This window comes from Sander lucioperca, chromosome 8 (assembly GCF_008315115.2).
Source record: "Sander lucioperca isolate FBNREF2018 chromosome 8, SLUC_FBN_1.2, whole genome shotgun sequence".
Lineage (NCBI taxonomy): Eukaryota > Metazoa > Chordata > Actinopteri > Perciformes > Percidae > Sander > Sander lucioperca.
In genome coordinates, this window is record NC_050180.1 from 31228238 (window position 1) to 31242339 (window position 14102).

Here is a 14102-nt window from a genome sequence, read left to right on the forward strand (position 1 = left end):
GTTTGCTTATTGGATCAAATCAGATGAATCATTAGTGGCAGGCCGAACATGTCAATATGCCAGAAGAGGAACATAGTTGCCAGTCAGAGGCAGAGACCTAAGAAGAGGCACAGAGCTGTCTTTTTGTCTACATCTGTGTCTTGTTTGTTTTGTTCATTCAGGGTCATTACTCAATATGCAGAGCTTGAAAAAAGCACAGCGTGCGGTGACCTTAAAAAGCATGGAAGCACTGCGCTGTTGTTTTTATTCGCTGCAGAGACAGAAAGTGTTGGCAGACCGGATGAGAAGAGATGTATTGTGCTGAGTTCTTCAGCGTCATACACAAACAATGTTGCACGAGATTTCTAAGACTGTTAAAAAATGTATTCAGCAAACAGCTGTTTATTAAACAGGCAGCTAGAAATGTAGTATTTCTATATGATTATATGCAAAATAACAAACCCAAATTTAGTGCTAAAACACTAAGTGGTTTAAAGGTGCAGTAGGTAAGACTTATAAAACTAACTTTCTGTCGTATTTGCTGAAACTGACCCTATGTTCCAGTAGAACTACATGAAGCAGATCATTAAAAAAAAAAAAAAAAATCTGGTTCCTCTGGCACCACCTACAGCCTGTAGTGCGATTTGCAAAAATCCACCGCTCGGGCTTTAACAGAAAGGGGAGAGGGACTGAGAAGTTTTGATGTTCAAATTGTTTGGCTAAGTCCTGGATCTTTGCAATCCTACCTTCTTTAATGGATTTGTCAATGGACGGAAAACAATGACAGTTCTGATAATGAATTGTTTCTGTTTATGGATGGATGGATGGATGGAGATAGATAAATAGATAGATAAACAACATGTATCAAAACTACCCACCCAATACATAGTATGTCAAATGCAAAATGCCAAAAATAAAAATACCAGGATGTTCTATTGCATCCGGTCACATTTTGCAGTATGCCAGCCAGCATTCTTTTCTGGCTAATCTGACCCACAATCCTGGGTCAGCATATATAAGCATGAGGGTCAAAGTTCAAGGTGCAATGTTATGAAAAGTACGTCTCAATTCTATGCTTACTGCATGCAACAGTATGCACTTTGTATTACTTTGTAATACGTAGTATTTGGAACTCTATAGCTATAATCAGTCTTGTATAAAGTACTTGAAAGCAATACTTGAGTAAATGTACAAGTATGTTACCAGAAAATGACTTTGGTAGAAGTTAAAGTCACCTTTAGGAATATTACTTGAGTAAAAGTCTTAAAGTATTTGATATGTACTGTACTTAATTATCAAAAGTAATTGTATGATATTAAATGCACTTAAGTATTCAAAGTAAAAGTAAAAAAAATAAAAATAAAAATTGATTATGAACTTTATTATGGCTTCCTTACAGTAAAGCATAATATTCAGGGTTTCCACACCTTCTTAAGTATGACATCAACAAAGAGAAAAACAGAAACAGAATTACATTTTTTGGGAGAAAACATTTTTCACTCCCAACGTACAAAAACATTAACGGGTAATGAAGATGCTGAGGGGAAATGAAGTGGAGTAAAAGTATACATTTTATTTAGGAAATGTAGTGGAGTAAAAGTAAATGTTTCCAGAAATATAAATAACGGGGCACCTGGGTAGCTCACCTGGTAGAGCAGGCGGCCATATGCAGAGGCCCAGTCCTCGAAGCAGCTGCCATTTGCTGCATGTCTTCCCTCTCTCTCTCTCTCCCCCCCTTTCCTGTCTACAGCTGTCCTGTCTATTAAAGGCCAAAATGCCCAAACAAAATATCTTTAAGAAATATAAATACCAAAGTAAAGTACAGATACATGAAAATTCTACTTAAATACAACACAACACTGGCTATAATGTCCTTTTTGCCCTGTGCAGATGGAGAATAGCTGCATCCTGAACAGTACTTACCCAGGAGGCTGTGCTCTGCCTAACAGAAACGGAGCGGCGCCCCCTACTGTCCAGATGCCCGGCCCTGAGACTTTGTCCAGCCTCCCCGACCCACCAGCCACCGGGTTCTACCTCTGACCAGCTGCCTAGCAACAGTCCTGGAGCAGGACTCTGTTAATGGCCAGAAAGACACAATGACTGGACCAGCCTTATACATCTAGATACCACAACAAACAAAGTTGAATAAACGTAGGCCTATACGTTTATTTTATTTTTTTCTTTCTTTTGTTTCCAATTTGTATTTTATTTTTGTGTGCGTATGTTGTATTTCAAGTCATATTATCATACGAGTCCTTTGTTTACAATAATGCAGTCAAGAGTGCTCAGTTGAGTTTATTTGAAGTACTACAGAGAGGTAAATATGAGTTTCACACATCTGCGTTCAGATACAACACGAAGCAGGAATGAGAGTTTAAAGCAAATAAAAAAATATGAATAGTTCTATTATTTAATATTTAAATCTAAAAAACACACACATCTGTCATTTCATGTAGGATTTTGATATATTTTGTACACAGAGCAAGATAAAAGGAAGCGATGTCCTATAAAATGTAGATATACTGGGTTAATATTGGGTGTTGGGTGTTACTGGTTTACCAGTAGAAGCTGAATATACACATTAAATATCACTTTATTTGTAGATTAAGGGATTAGTTGATCATCACAAAATGTATTGATAATTTTAGTCATTTTTCAAGCAAATATACCAAACATTTGTTGGTTCCAGCTTCTCAAATATCAGGATTTGCTGCTTTTTTTGTCTCATATGGAAGTCAGTTGAATATCTTTAAGTCTGAAGATGTGACGTACAACTCTGGGAATTTGTGACCAGCATTTTTTGACTTTTTCTAGATGAAACCATTAATCAAGACAATAACCGCAGCAGACTAAGCGATAACGGAAATGATCGTTCATTTGTGGCCCTAAATTGTGAGATGCGAAAGCAATCAAACAGAAACAAAGAAACTGAGGCGAAGAGAGGTTGTCCTAGGTTTCCACCTCATGAATGTACATGCGAATATTAGTATCTGACCAAGTATCAAATGCAGTTCTTTTTCTCAGATATTTTCAGATTTTCATACTTTGTTTTTAGAATCACTTGATTCGCTTTGTATCTGAACTCACCATAAAACACACACAAACACACTATTATCCCCGTCAGTGCAACTCCAACGTGATTACAGGTTTTTGTTACTGGCAGGCGACAGCATCGCTCATAGGTTTTCCGTCATACTACAAGAATGTAATCTCTCAGCGTTCGGTGATTTCTTTGTTGAACTCGTCAATAACGAGATTAATCCATATATGTTGGAACAAAAGAATAGAATATGGAGAATTATGGCTAGAAATATCCTGCACTTTATTTCAAGTACCCACTTAATGCAAATGTGTAGTCGGGGATACCAGGGTTATAAAAAAACAACCTGTTTATCTTTGAAGCTACTAATGCAACATGGACCAGTTTGCATTTTTTATTCTTATTTTGAGGCACATTTCAGGTGATGGGTTAATGTCCTCACAGGCACACACAGTTCTGTACAACTTTTCATGTCATCATTTTTGATCTTTCTCCACTTGAATTATTTTTGTCGTCGATGATGTTGATTGGACATCTGGATGAGTTTTCTTTCCTTATTTTGGTTAAAAGTTGAAGTGACTTAAGTAGAAGAAGTCCACTTTTTTTTTTAATTATCTGTATTTATATGCAGCAAGTACACATTCTTGATTGTTTTGAAGTCGATGTGTAAGACATGCTCTTGTACAAAAAAAAAGAAAATGTAATGCTTTGTCATCCTCTTAGCTGCATGTAAGCAGTGGTTGCACCGGCTCTCCAGAGGGAATCAGTGAATCCAGACACAACTCCATCACAGTACCGCTCAAGGTTTTTAAAGGAAAAGTCTGACATAGAGTTGGAGAAAGCGAAGATTGATACAAACACACACAGAGAAGAACTGAAATCCATCATTTTACCTGACAAAATGTCCGACTTTTCCTTTTTAAATGGTAGAAAGCTTGGCGATATATATCCAACCCAGGTCAGTAAATTTCAGGTGTGCACAGCATCTCAGAGCAGTTTCCAGAATGGCAAACACTGAAAAACCAAATGTGAGTATTAAAAAGAGAAGGATACAGATCTGAATGTTTCTTGTACATAGCACAAAAAAATTACTGGGAAATGATGATGCGGAGTAGAATTATTTCATCGCGAAGAGATGCTGAAAAGAGATTTCCATTTAATTGTTCAAACAATGTCATTACTATTGGTATTAATATTAGTGTTCTATGTTTTATGTTGAAATGTGATACACACGTGGTTACGTCTCATTCAAATTGACTCGTTTCTTTCCCTTTCGTTTTATTGCAGCGGAAATGTTTGCTATATTTAATATGATTGATGTGACTTATTAACAATGTGAAGAAAAAAAGATGTGTATATAAAGGCAAACAAGCCTTGACAAATACACAACAAGTCCTCCACACCATACGGCGATACAGGTTGTTTATCCTTTCCCTCTAAAACGGCCCACAGGAGCATTTCATAAATTAAGGCCCCCTAGCAGTGGCAGGAAACACGACCCACAGGAGCGTTGTCCATCCTTGTATCTAAAACACAGAACGTAACAGTTGCGATTTTTAAACCGTAGACTGTATATAAAGATGGACAACGCATCTCCACTTCCTCCCACTGTACTGTACAAAAGTGAAGCCGATATATCCCGGATACGGGCGCTGCCATCTTGTAATTTTGGAGCCCGAGTCTGCGCAGTAATTAGTCTATATCCACGATGTTCCACTTCCGGGATTGCTCTGTTGCCGCCGGAAATTCCGCCGGATTTCACTCTTTTCTGCCGGATGTCCGTCACCTTTCTCTTCCTTTGTGTTGGTGTTCTAAACTCCGGTGGATTTCTGAGGACTATGGTTAACTGCTCCTCAGATCTCTGCAGGGTAAATCCAGACAGCTAGCTAGACTATCTGTCTGTCCAATCTGAGTTTTCTCTCGCACGACTGAAACAACTTTTGAACGTACACATGTTCCACCAAAACAAGTTCCTTCCCGAGACTATTTTGCAGCAGCACCGTGGCTCCTTACGGCGCTTATTGCCACCCAAGACGATTGTGATTGATTTAAAGAAATGGCAATAAACCAGAGCATGTTTTTCTCCCATCCAAGAATGCTGTGTGGACTAGCCAGACCCTCCTCCACAGCGCTGTGGAGGAAGGTCTGGCAAAGCGAGACTAGCGCAGTAATGATCGGGGCGGTGGAGCCACGGTAATGAAGTCCCGTCCATACACACATTTGCAAGTCAGTCTGTCAATTATGACGTTTCACCCCGTTTTTATAATAATGATACGTTTTATTTATATAGCACTTTACATGGTACTCAAAGAAACTTTACAGTAAAACCAGCACATATAGTACATTAAAAACATTAAAAAGAGATAAGCAAGCAAACAAGCATATAGCATCAAATAACTAATTCAAACCAAACTGATCAGAAAAATTGAACACTTGAACAAACAATCAGCGTGATCAGAACTCCCTAAAATGACAGAGACCATCTTTCGACATGTACTTTGATTTTTTTTTTTAGTTAGGCCCTTCTCCCATCTGCTAACATTATGACCTATAGTGCAGGCAGCCACCAGGGGGCGATCCAGATGTTTTGGCTTCACTTATACAGTTCATGCATCAACTTGTTTTAAACGCGTTGCTAACGTTGTGAAACAGTCACAGGTCAGTTTACGCACCAAAACTATTTAGTTAAGTTTAAAAAAAAAAAAAAAAAAAAAAAGATTGTGGTTTGGGTTAAAATCATGGTCATTTCTCATTTCTCACATTTCTTTACTTCCGGTTACCAGAGGTGGAAAGTTACAAAATTACAATTACTCACGTTACTGTAATTGACAGTTACTTTTCATTGTAGTTTTTAAAATGTGTACTTTTACTTTTACTAAAGTAAATATAATGGTCTCTAACGTTGTTTTGTATTGTCAGCAAACTAAAATGGAAAGCGGCTTTGTGCCCTTACCAAATTACAAAAGTAAAATAAGTATAAATAGGATGAAAATTAAATTAAAGAAAATCCAAAAATCTCCCCCCACTGTTAAAAAGTAACTAAGTAACTTTTACTGAGTACATTTTAAATGAGCTACTTTTCTACTTTTACTTGAGTAGATTTTTATACTGGTAATTTTACTTGTACTTGTAAAAGTTCATCAAAGTAATAGTACTTTTACTAAAGTAGAATATTTTTGTACTCTTTCCACCTCTGCCGTTACACACACGCCGAAGAACATGTGAACGTAGTTCCATTTTTTCCATAAAGTAAAAAAAAAAAAAAAAAAACTCATTGTTTACTTTTTTTCCAAACAGGACTCGAACCCTGGTCTTCTGGGTGAATGTCCTGCATTTGTTATTCTTCGTTACCCTGGAAATCCAGAGTTCTCGCGAGAGCACAATTTGAATTTGCTCAGCGAGTCACTCTGGCATCGAGTAATGATGCTCATTAACTATGCCCTTGTAGCCGAGCTGCACCAATCACATCGGTGTATCTGATATAGGCGGGCCAGAGGCGAGCTAAACAGATGACGACAGCGCTGCAACGTCAAAGTCATTAGTAAACATTGCAAGATGGCTACAGATGAACACCAGTTGTTTGAAACGGCTTTGGCCGCTACAATGAACGAGTTAGACTTGGCTTTTTATCTAAAAGAGGAACAGAAGACGGCGCTCAAATCGTTCCTTTGCAAGAAGGACGTTTTTGCTGTTTTGCCGACCGGATACGGCAAGAGTTTAATCTACCAGTTAGCTCCGCTGGTAGCTAAACGTATGGGGCTCTGGATATGTCACCCGTGTATTGTTGTGATTGGTCGTAGTGTTATCCAATTGCGTGCAGTGGCATTTTTAAATGCATGCTTGGTGTCACCCCTTGAGTTGGGCCATTTTCATTACTCATTGCCAGACCCTTAATCTTTCGGATTTGGGTCTGGATTTCCAGGCTAATTCTTCGTCACATTACTTCCTGCTTTGCTCCAATCATAATTACTACGGCCACTAGAAGGCACTGCCACTATAAACGGAAATATGAGTCGTAATTACTGCTTTAACAAATGACTTATGTGGGCGTTTTTCAGGGGAGGACATGTCTTCAAATACAGGGATATACATAGTTTTACGTCAAGTCACTCGTTTCGAGCACTATTTTTTTTTAAAACACATGCTTATCAAACTTATTTTTTTATTATTATTATTATTAGCTCTTTTCTTTTAAATTGTAAATAGTACTCTCATCACACTGGACTCTATGACAGCCTGAAAATGGTGCCATACTACTGAGACTTGTTAAATAGGCTATAATGTTGGAGAGTTTAATTCTGTCTTTTGTTTAGCCACGGTAACTTGAACATGCTGACAGGACAAGGTGTATGTGTTGCAGATTTGACCCGTGTCCTTTGACCGCTTGTTTGAAATGTATTTTTTTTTCTTTTCTGTTGAAATAAAGGATTTCACAAAAGTGAAAAACACAAACATCTTACGAACATATAACTGAAGCGTCTCCCTCTCTGAGCCCTCCAGTTTTCTACTCACTCGGACAGTAAACAGCAGGGGTTTCCAACCGGACTCCTTACCATGGACCCCTGACATGTAAAGGTGCTATGTGTGGCATTTTAACATCAATAAATTGTTACCACATTAACTCTAAGAAGTCTGTGTGATTACTGTAAACAGAACCACTGCCAACCAGCAGTGGAAGAAGTATTCAGATCCTTTACTTCAGTAAAAGTACTAATACCACACTGTAACAATACTCTGTTACAAGTAAAATTCCTGCATTGAAAATGTTACTGTATGTAAGTATCATCAGGAAAATGTACTTAAAGTATTAAAAGTAAAAGTACTCAAAGCAGAAAAATCCTCACATTTTAGAAACTGGAAACGATCCAAACAGTTGTGTATTTAATCGGCTCATTTCAGCTGAACTTGTAGGCTGTTATATTGTTGGGTAGTTTAATTTATAATCAAACATTGTACTTTATAAACTACATGTCTTTTGTTTGCAAACATCTTAATTTATATAGTAATTAAAGCTGTCAGATGAATGTAGTGGAGTTAAAAGTTAGGGGTCTAAGAAAAAATGCAATATTGATTTTTTAAATTTTTTTTTTAGTTTACGTGCAAAAATATTCATGTAAGACAGTGGTTCACGTTTATGTTACCGCTAGATGGCTATGCTGAGACACACCACTAGTGTCCTTGCCTAACAGTGCCTAGCACTGCCTGACTTTTTGCTAGAAGCTAACCATGTAGCTATGGCTGAACTTTGGCCTACTTTAGCATATAAACATTTTGGTCACTAAGAACCTGCGAACCACAATCCCAAACTGGCAGTTTGATTTTCTGTGTACTGAATTGTTTACCTAAAGTAAACTTCTTTGACTTTTATGCACATCATGTCTTTTTTTAAATATTAGTTTTTCTAAAATTATCCCAATATATCGCCTTATATATATATACATATATATATATATATATATATATATATATATATTGCAATATATTGAATCGTGACCCATGTATCGTGATACGTATCGTATCGCCAGATTCTTGCCAATACACAGCCCTATTAAAAGTACAATATTTCTCTCTGAAATGTAGCGGAGTAGAAGTAGAAAGTGGCATGAAAAGAAAAGACTCAAGTAAAGTACAAGTCCCTGAAATTTGTACTTAAGTACAGTACGTGAGTAAATGTACTTAGTTACATTCCACCAATGCTGCCAACAATCTACAAAGATGCTAATTCTTCAAACAGAGGGTCACAGAAAGTGTCTTCCATAGCATTGGTACAATGTAACCAAGTACATTTACGCAAGTACTGTACTTCAGTAGATAGTTCAGGTACTTTACTAAAGTGTTTTATACTTCTACTCCACTACATTTATCTGACAGCTTTAGTTGCTTTGCTTAAAAACATGTTTGCACACAAAACATATGAAAGTACTGCTGAAATAATTCAGAATCAGAAAGCACTTTATTGCCACAGTACACAGGAACAGCATGGATTTGCAAACAAACATATTAAACAATAATATGAATAAACAAAAACCAAAACAGAGACAAATATATACAAAATAATTGTCGATTAGTCAATTTATCGGCAGGGGTGGAAAGAGTAGAAACATATTCTACTTACTGTAAGTAAAAGTACTATTACTTTGATGAACTTTTACTTAAGTACAAGTAAAATTACCAGTATAAACATCTACTCAAGTAAAAAGTAGTTAACATTAAAATTTACATATTTAATTTAATAATGAGTATGTTTTAACAGCAGAGGGGAGATATACTGTACATATTTATATTTATACTTACTTAATATCTCATTCATACTTTATAATATAATAATAATAATAATATAATAATATATAATATAATAATAATTATATTTAATGATTTAATTAAATCATAGTCTGTGGCGATTTGTTAAGGGTCCAGAGCCAAAAAAGTATACAAAAACCTTGAAAAGCGACAAAGAACATTTTGATTTGAGTTCGTTGACAGATATTTTGCCAGACCTTTTTTTTTTTTTTTTTCAGATTTGGTTTAAAATGTAGCAAAGTACAATACTTAAGACAAAACATACTTTAAGCAAAAGTAAAATTACAGATTTAAAAAACTACTCTAAAAAGTAAAAGTACACACAAAAAAACTACTTAATTACAGCAATGCAAGTAATTGTAATTTGTTACTTTATCTGTTAACAGAAAATGAAATGGCAAATGTCCTTATAACATCTTAATGAAATGTCCAAATGGTTCCAACCACTGACCAATCATGACAGTTTAATGTAATGTTAACACATTAAGCTAAGGTATACACATTTTTTTTCCTGATTATACCCCGGCCATCATTGGTGCATCTGAACAGGGAGCTGTGGATTTTTGCAAATCACACTACAGGCTGTAGGTGGAGCCAGAGGAGTAAGATTTTTATTTTTTAATTACCTGCTTCATGTAGTTCTACTGGAACATAGGGTCAGTTTCAAATATGACAGAAAGTTAGTTTTATAAGTCTTACCTACTGCACCTTTAAGTAATGTTTTCATTGCAATTTAATTTAATTGTAAAGGAGTATTTTCACAGTGTGGTATTGTTAGTATTTTTACTTAAGTTAAGGAATAGAACATATTTCCTCCACTCCAGAACAATGTTTACAGCTCACAAGTCAGTCCAGGAATCACTTGAGGTTCAAGAGTTGTCTTTTTAAATAAAAGTCTTCTGTTGTGTCAGTTTAGTTTCATCCTTCACCTTGAAGAGCCTTTTACTTTCCTTTCAAGCAAACAGAGACTCGTGCATTCTTGTAGCGATTATGTTGTTGATGGAGTGGGCCCGACATTGCAGCCGCTGCCTACAGACTTCACCGTGATGCTTTGTGATCAGCAGGCAGCAAGAGGGGAACAGCGGCAGTGTTAACAGGCGTTGAAGGGACACGCCGTCACAATAAGGTCTTCACACCGACGCAGGCTTCTTACACTTCAGTAACCCACTTTGTCACACACAGACACTGTTCTTCATATCATTAGTGGTGCAGCTAAAGATGAGCAACATGGGATCCATTGGGACGAATCATAATTACAAATTACTGTTGGAAGAGGAGGAGATTCATCGGAAACTATCATGAAAACTCAGTAACATCCATCTAACACTCCTACAGAAACTTTGCCATGCAGTCCTCATTCGTAAACCTTAAAACAATACCATTTTACATACAGTTTAAACCAGGGGTCTTTAACATGTTTAGGCCAAGGACCCGTCAGCTGAAAGAGAGATGGAGCAGGGACCCCTTATGATGTATTCAATTGAGCTGCATATTAAACTGGGCCTACAATAACGTGTAGGGCTGCCGAGGGCCTTTAGATTTAATATATATAATATTTTTACGGTGCATACTAGGGGTGGGAATCACCAGAGGTCTCACAATACGATATCATCATGAAACTTATGTCACGATACGATATTATTGCAATTTTAAACATATTGCAATATTCTGCAATATATTGCAATTTATTACCTTTTCTCCAACTTCAAATTTTTTCCAATTTCAAATGATGTCCCCAAAAGGAAAATTTTGTCAACATCTGTTTTATCTAAAATTATACATTTCTCTGTTTGTTCATCTCACTTCACTTTTGTTGCTGCAAAATGGGATTGTCAAGCAGACAGACTGACCAACACATATTTAATAAAAGATTGATTCTTGGCGTCTGTGTATCGATACAGTATTGTCATGGAAAATATCGCGATACTATGCTGTATGGATTTTTTCCCCCACCCCTAGTGCATACAATACTAAGCTATTAAAATTATTGTTGACATATTCATATATTTATACATCATGTTTTAATGTTAAAATATGGAACAGTAACTGTATCTGTGGATAGCTACCTTACCTATAGGCCAGTAAGCCTATCATCAATGTTGTGGAAATTAAAAAAGATTTATCTTGAATAATATGTTGGATTCATGTTAATGTATATTTTCAGACATGTAATGTATTTTTTTTTTTCAAACTATCAAATAATAATTTGGTGGCCCCCCTGCAGCAACTCTGAGGACCCCCTGGGAGTCCCAGACCCCCTGTTGAAGATCTCTGGTTTAAACGCTTTATCATCATGAGATTGTTCAATACTAAAAACGCCCATGTCTCATCAAGTATTCCACTAATTTGAATAACACAATACGCCACTTTTATCCTGTTATTGTTTCTCTACAGTATATGTATTTTGAAGCAGATATGGCTCTAGAAATAATTCACGTAGTATACTTCCACTAAGGCTGCATCATTCTCTAAAGTTGTCGTTTTAATAACCACAAACGTTTTGACATTGATATTCCGGATATACAGTATAGTCCAATTCAAGACCTGCATAAAAAATACATTGATACAGTAGTTCTAGACCATTATATGAGAACCATGTGTCAGATTATGTCCATTAAAAGTAAATTCTGTAGATCATAGATACTCAGTGTTAGGGATGGGCGGTACCACACTTTTAGGATTCGATACGATACCGATACTTTTTCTTGCATTTTCATCGATATCGATACCGATACCGTTAATTTCTTATTGTCAATTTTTGTCAGTAAAAATATTATTACATTTAAGACAAATCACAAGACAAATACAGACCATTTATACAAAATGTATTATGGTCAATACATAATAAAATTAAAATTAAAATAAATAACATAAATATGAATGAAATAAATTAAATATGAACAAAAACATACACATTTTCAGGCCCTTGGCTGTGTCGCTGTCGGCTGTGTCGCACGTTGACGCTCATTCGCTCGTCTCCTGTCACGTGACATGGGCCAGCTCAATACGCCGCCAGGTACGGGGTGTCCCGGCACATAGTAATTTAAGTAAGTAATCTAAAACAGCTGAAAGTGATGCATACACCCCCAATTATTATTTTTTAGTTTATATCGATATTTTTTTAAGGAAATCAATGCCAAATGAGTAGCGTGAGTATATCGATATATCGATACCACAGGATTGATACGCCCATCCCTACTCAGTGTTAAGAAATGTTGGTTTCTTTAAAGGTGCTGTAGGTAGGATTGTGAAGATCCAGGACTTAGCCAAACAATTTGAACATTGACAACTTCTCAGTGCCTCTCCCCTTCCTGCTAAAGCCCAAAACGTTCTCCTAAGCCCCTCCCCCCCATAAGGGAGAATGAATGCGTGTGCATGAGCAGTGATTGACACCCAGTTAGATCCCCCCCCCTGGCCCTGATTGGAGCATCTGAACAGGGAGCTGTGGATTTTTGCAAATCACACTACAGGCTGTAGGTGGTGCCAGAGGAACCAGATTTTTTTAAATGACCTGCTTCATGTAGTTCTACTGGAACATAAGGTCAGTTTCAGCAAATATGACAGAAAGTTAGTTTTATAAGTCTTACCTACTGCACCTTTAAATCTCTGGAGTTGCACCAGAAACAAAAAATAACAATTAATTGAAACTTGTCTTGTTAAATAACACACAGGAACAGAAACATATGTTCTTCTTGGCAGCACTTTTTTTTTTTTTTTTTTTTTTTTAAAAAGCTTAGTAAAGTACTGCATTTAATTTAAACCTCATACAACAGCACAGTAGTCTCTGCAAAACTTGGATTTACCTGCTTATAAATTAAACAGGTAATGGGTTTCCATGTCATTTCTTTCTCCAGATATTTACATTATTATTTAACTTTAAATTATGAATTAGAGCTTCAAGTCTGAGATGCTTACAACAAGTGATGTTGTGTTTTCTTTGAATGCAGTCAGCCACAAAGGAAATAATGGAATATTGCAGATTAGCCCGAGGCTCAGTGACACCACTAGTATTGAAAGATCCAGAGGTAATATTACTCATTGTTAACGGCAGAAGAAGAGGGCAGAGGGATGTGGATGGGGGGGGGGCAGAGGGACTCAATGTTCACATAGAATTCTATTATTACCTACCCTAGATTTAGATTTGACATATAAAGCCATGGGAAATGTGATCTTGCGTCGTTATTTTTCAAGATAAAGCCGATAACAGTACAAAATAATAAGAAGATTGTGAGGCGAATGTCAGAAAGAAGCAGTGGAAATGTCACTTTGAGTGTCCTGAGGGCATAGCAGCATATTTCCAGGGAAAGGCTGGATGGTGGGTGAGAGGCACTAAAGCTCTCCTTGTTTATGCAAAAGACACATCTCGCCTTATTTTAGTTTTTTTGTTTGTTTTTAAGAAAAAAGAAAGCACAATGGGAAAAGCGTGCTCAAGGGATACTGTTATAGATGTGAGCTTTGTCAGACCGCAGACATATTGAGATAACAACCGGCCAATTAGAGTCCCTCTGAAGTAGAGGCAGAAGGGACTGCTGCCTGGGACAAGTGAATCATCAGCCCAGTACATCTGCTTCTCCCCTCTGTGTCACGGCCACACTGTGGTTTCCATGAACGTCAAATACAGACAAAAGAGCTGCCAAAGAAAAACATCATGTCATCATGGAAAAACATCTCATGTCTTCACAGTTTAGCTTAATTAAAAGCTGCGAGTGTGGAGAGGGGATCTTGTGTACAGTGGTGGAATGTAACTAAGTACAAGTTCAAGTACAAATTTAAGGTACTTGTA

General features: G+C 36.8%; 1 protein-coding gene across 2 annotated transcripts in view; it reads left to right on the forward strand.

Moving 5' to 3' along the window:
* The window catches only part of LOC116056135 (aryl hydrocarbon receptor-like), a 69251-nt gene extending 64890 nt beyond the window's left edge, over window positions 1–4361 (forward strand). For both annotated transcript variants that reach the window (XM_036004308.1, XM_031308319.2), the window contains exon 11: window positions 1870–4361. In XM_036004308.1, the coding sequence (XP_035860201.1) occupies window positions 1870–2019 (150 nt within the window). In that variant the 3' untranslated portion in view covers window positions 2020–4361. The remainder of the gene's footprint in view (window positions 1–1869) is intronic.
* Window positions 4362–14102: the final 9741 nt, after the last annotated feature.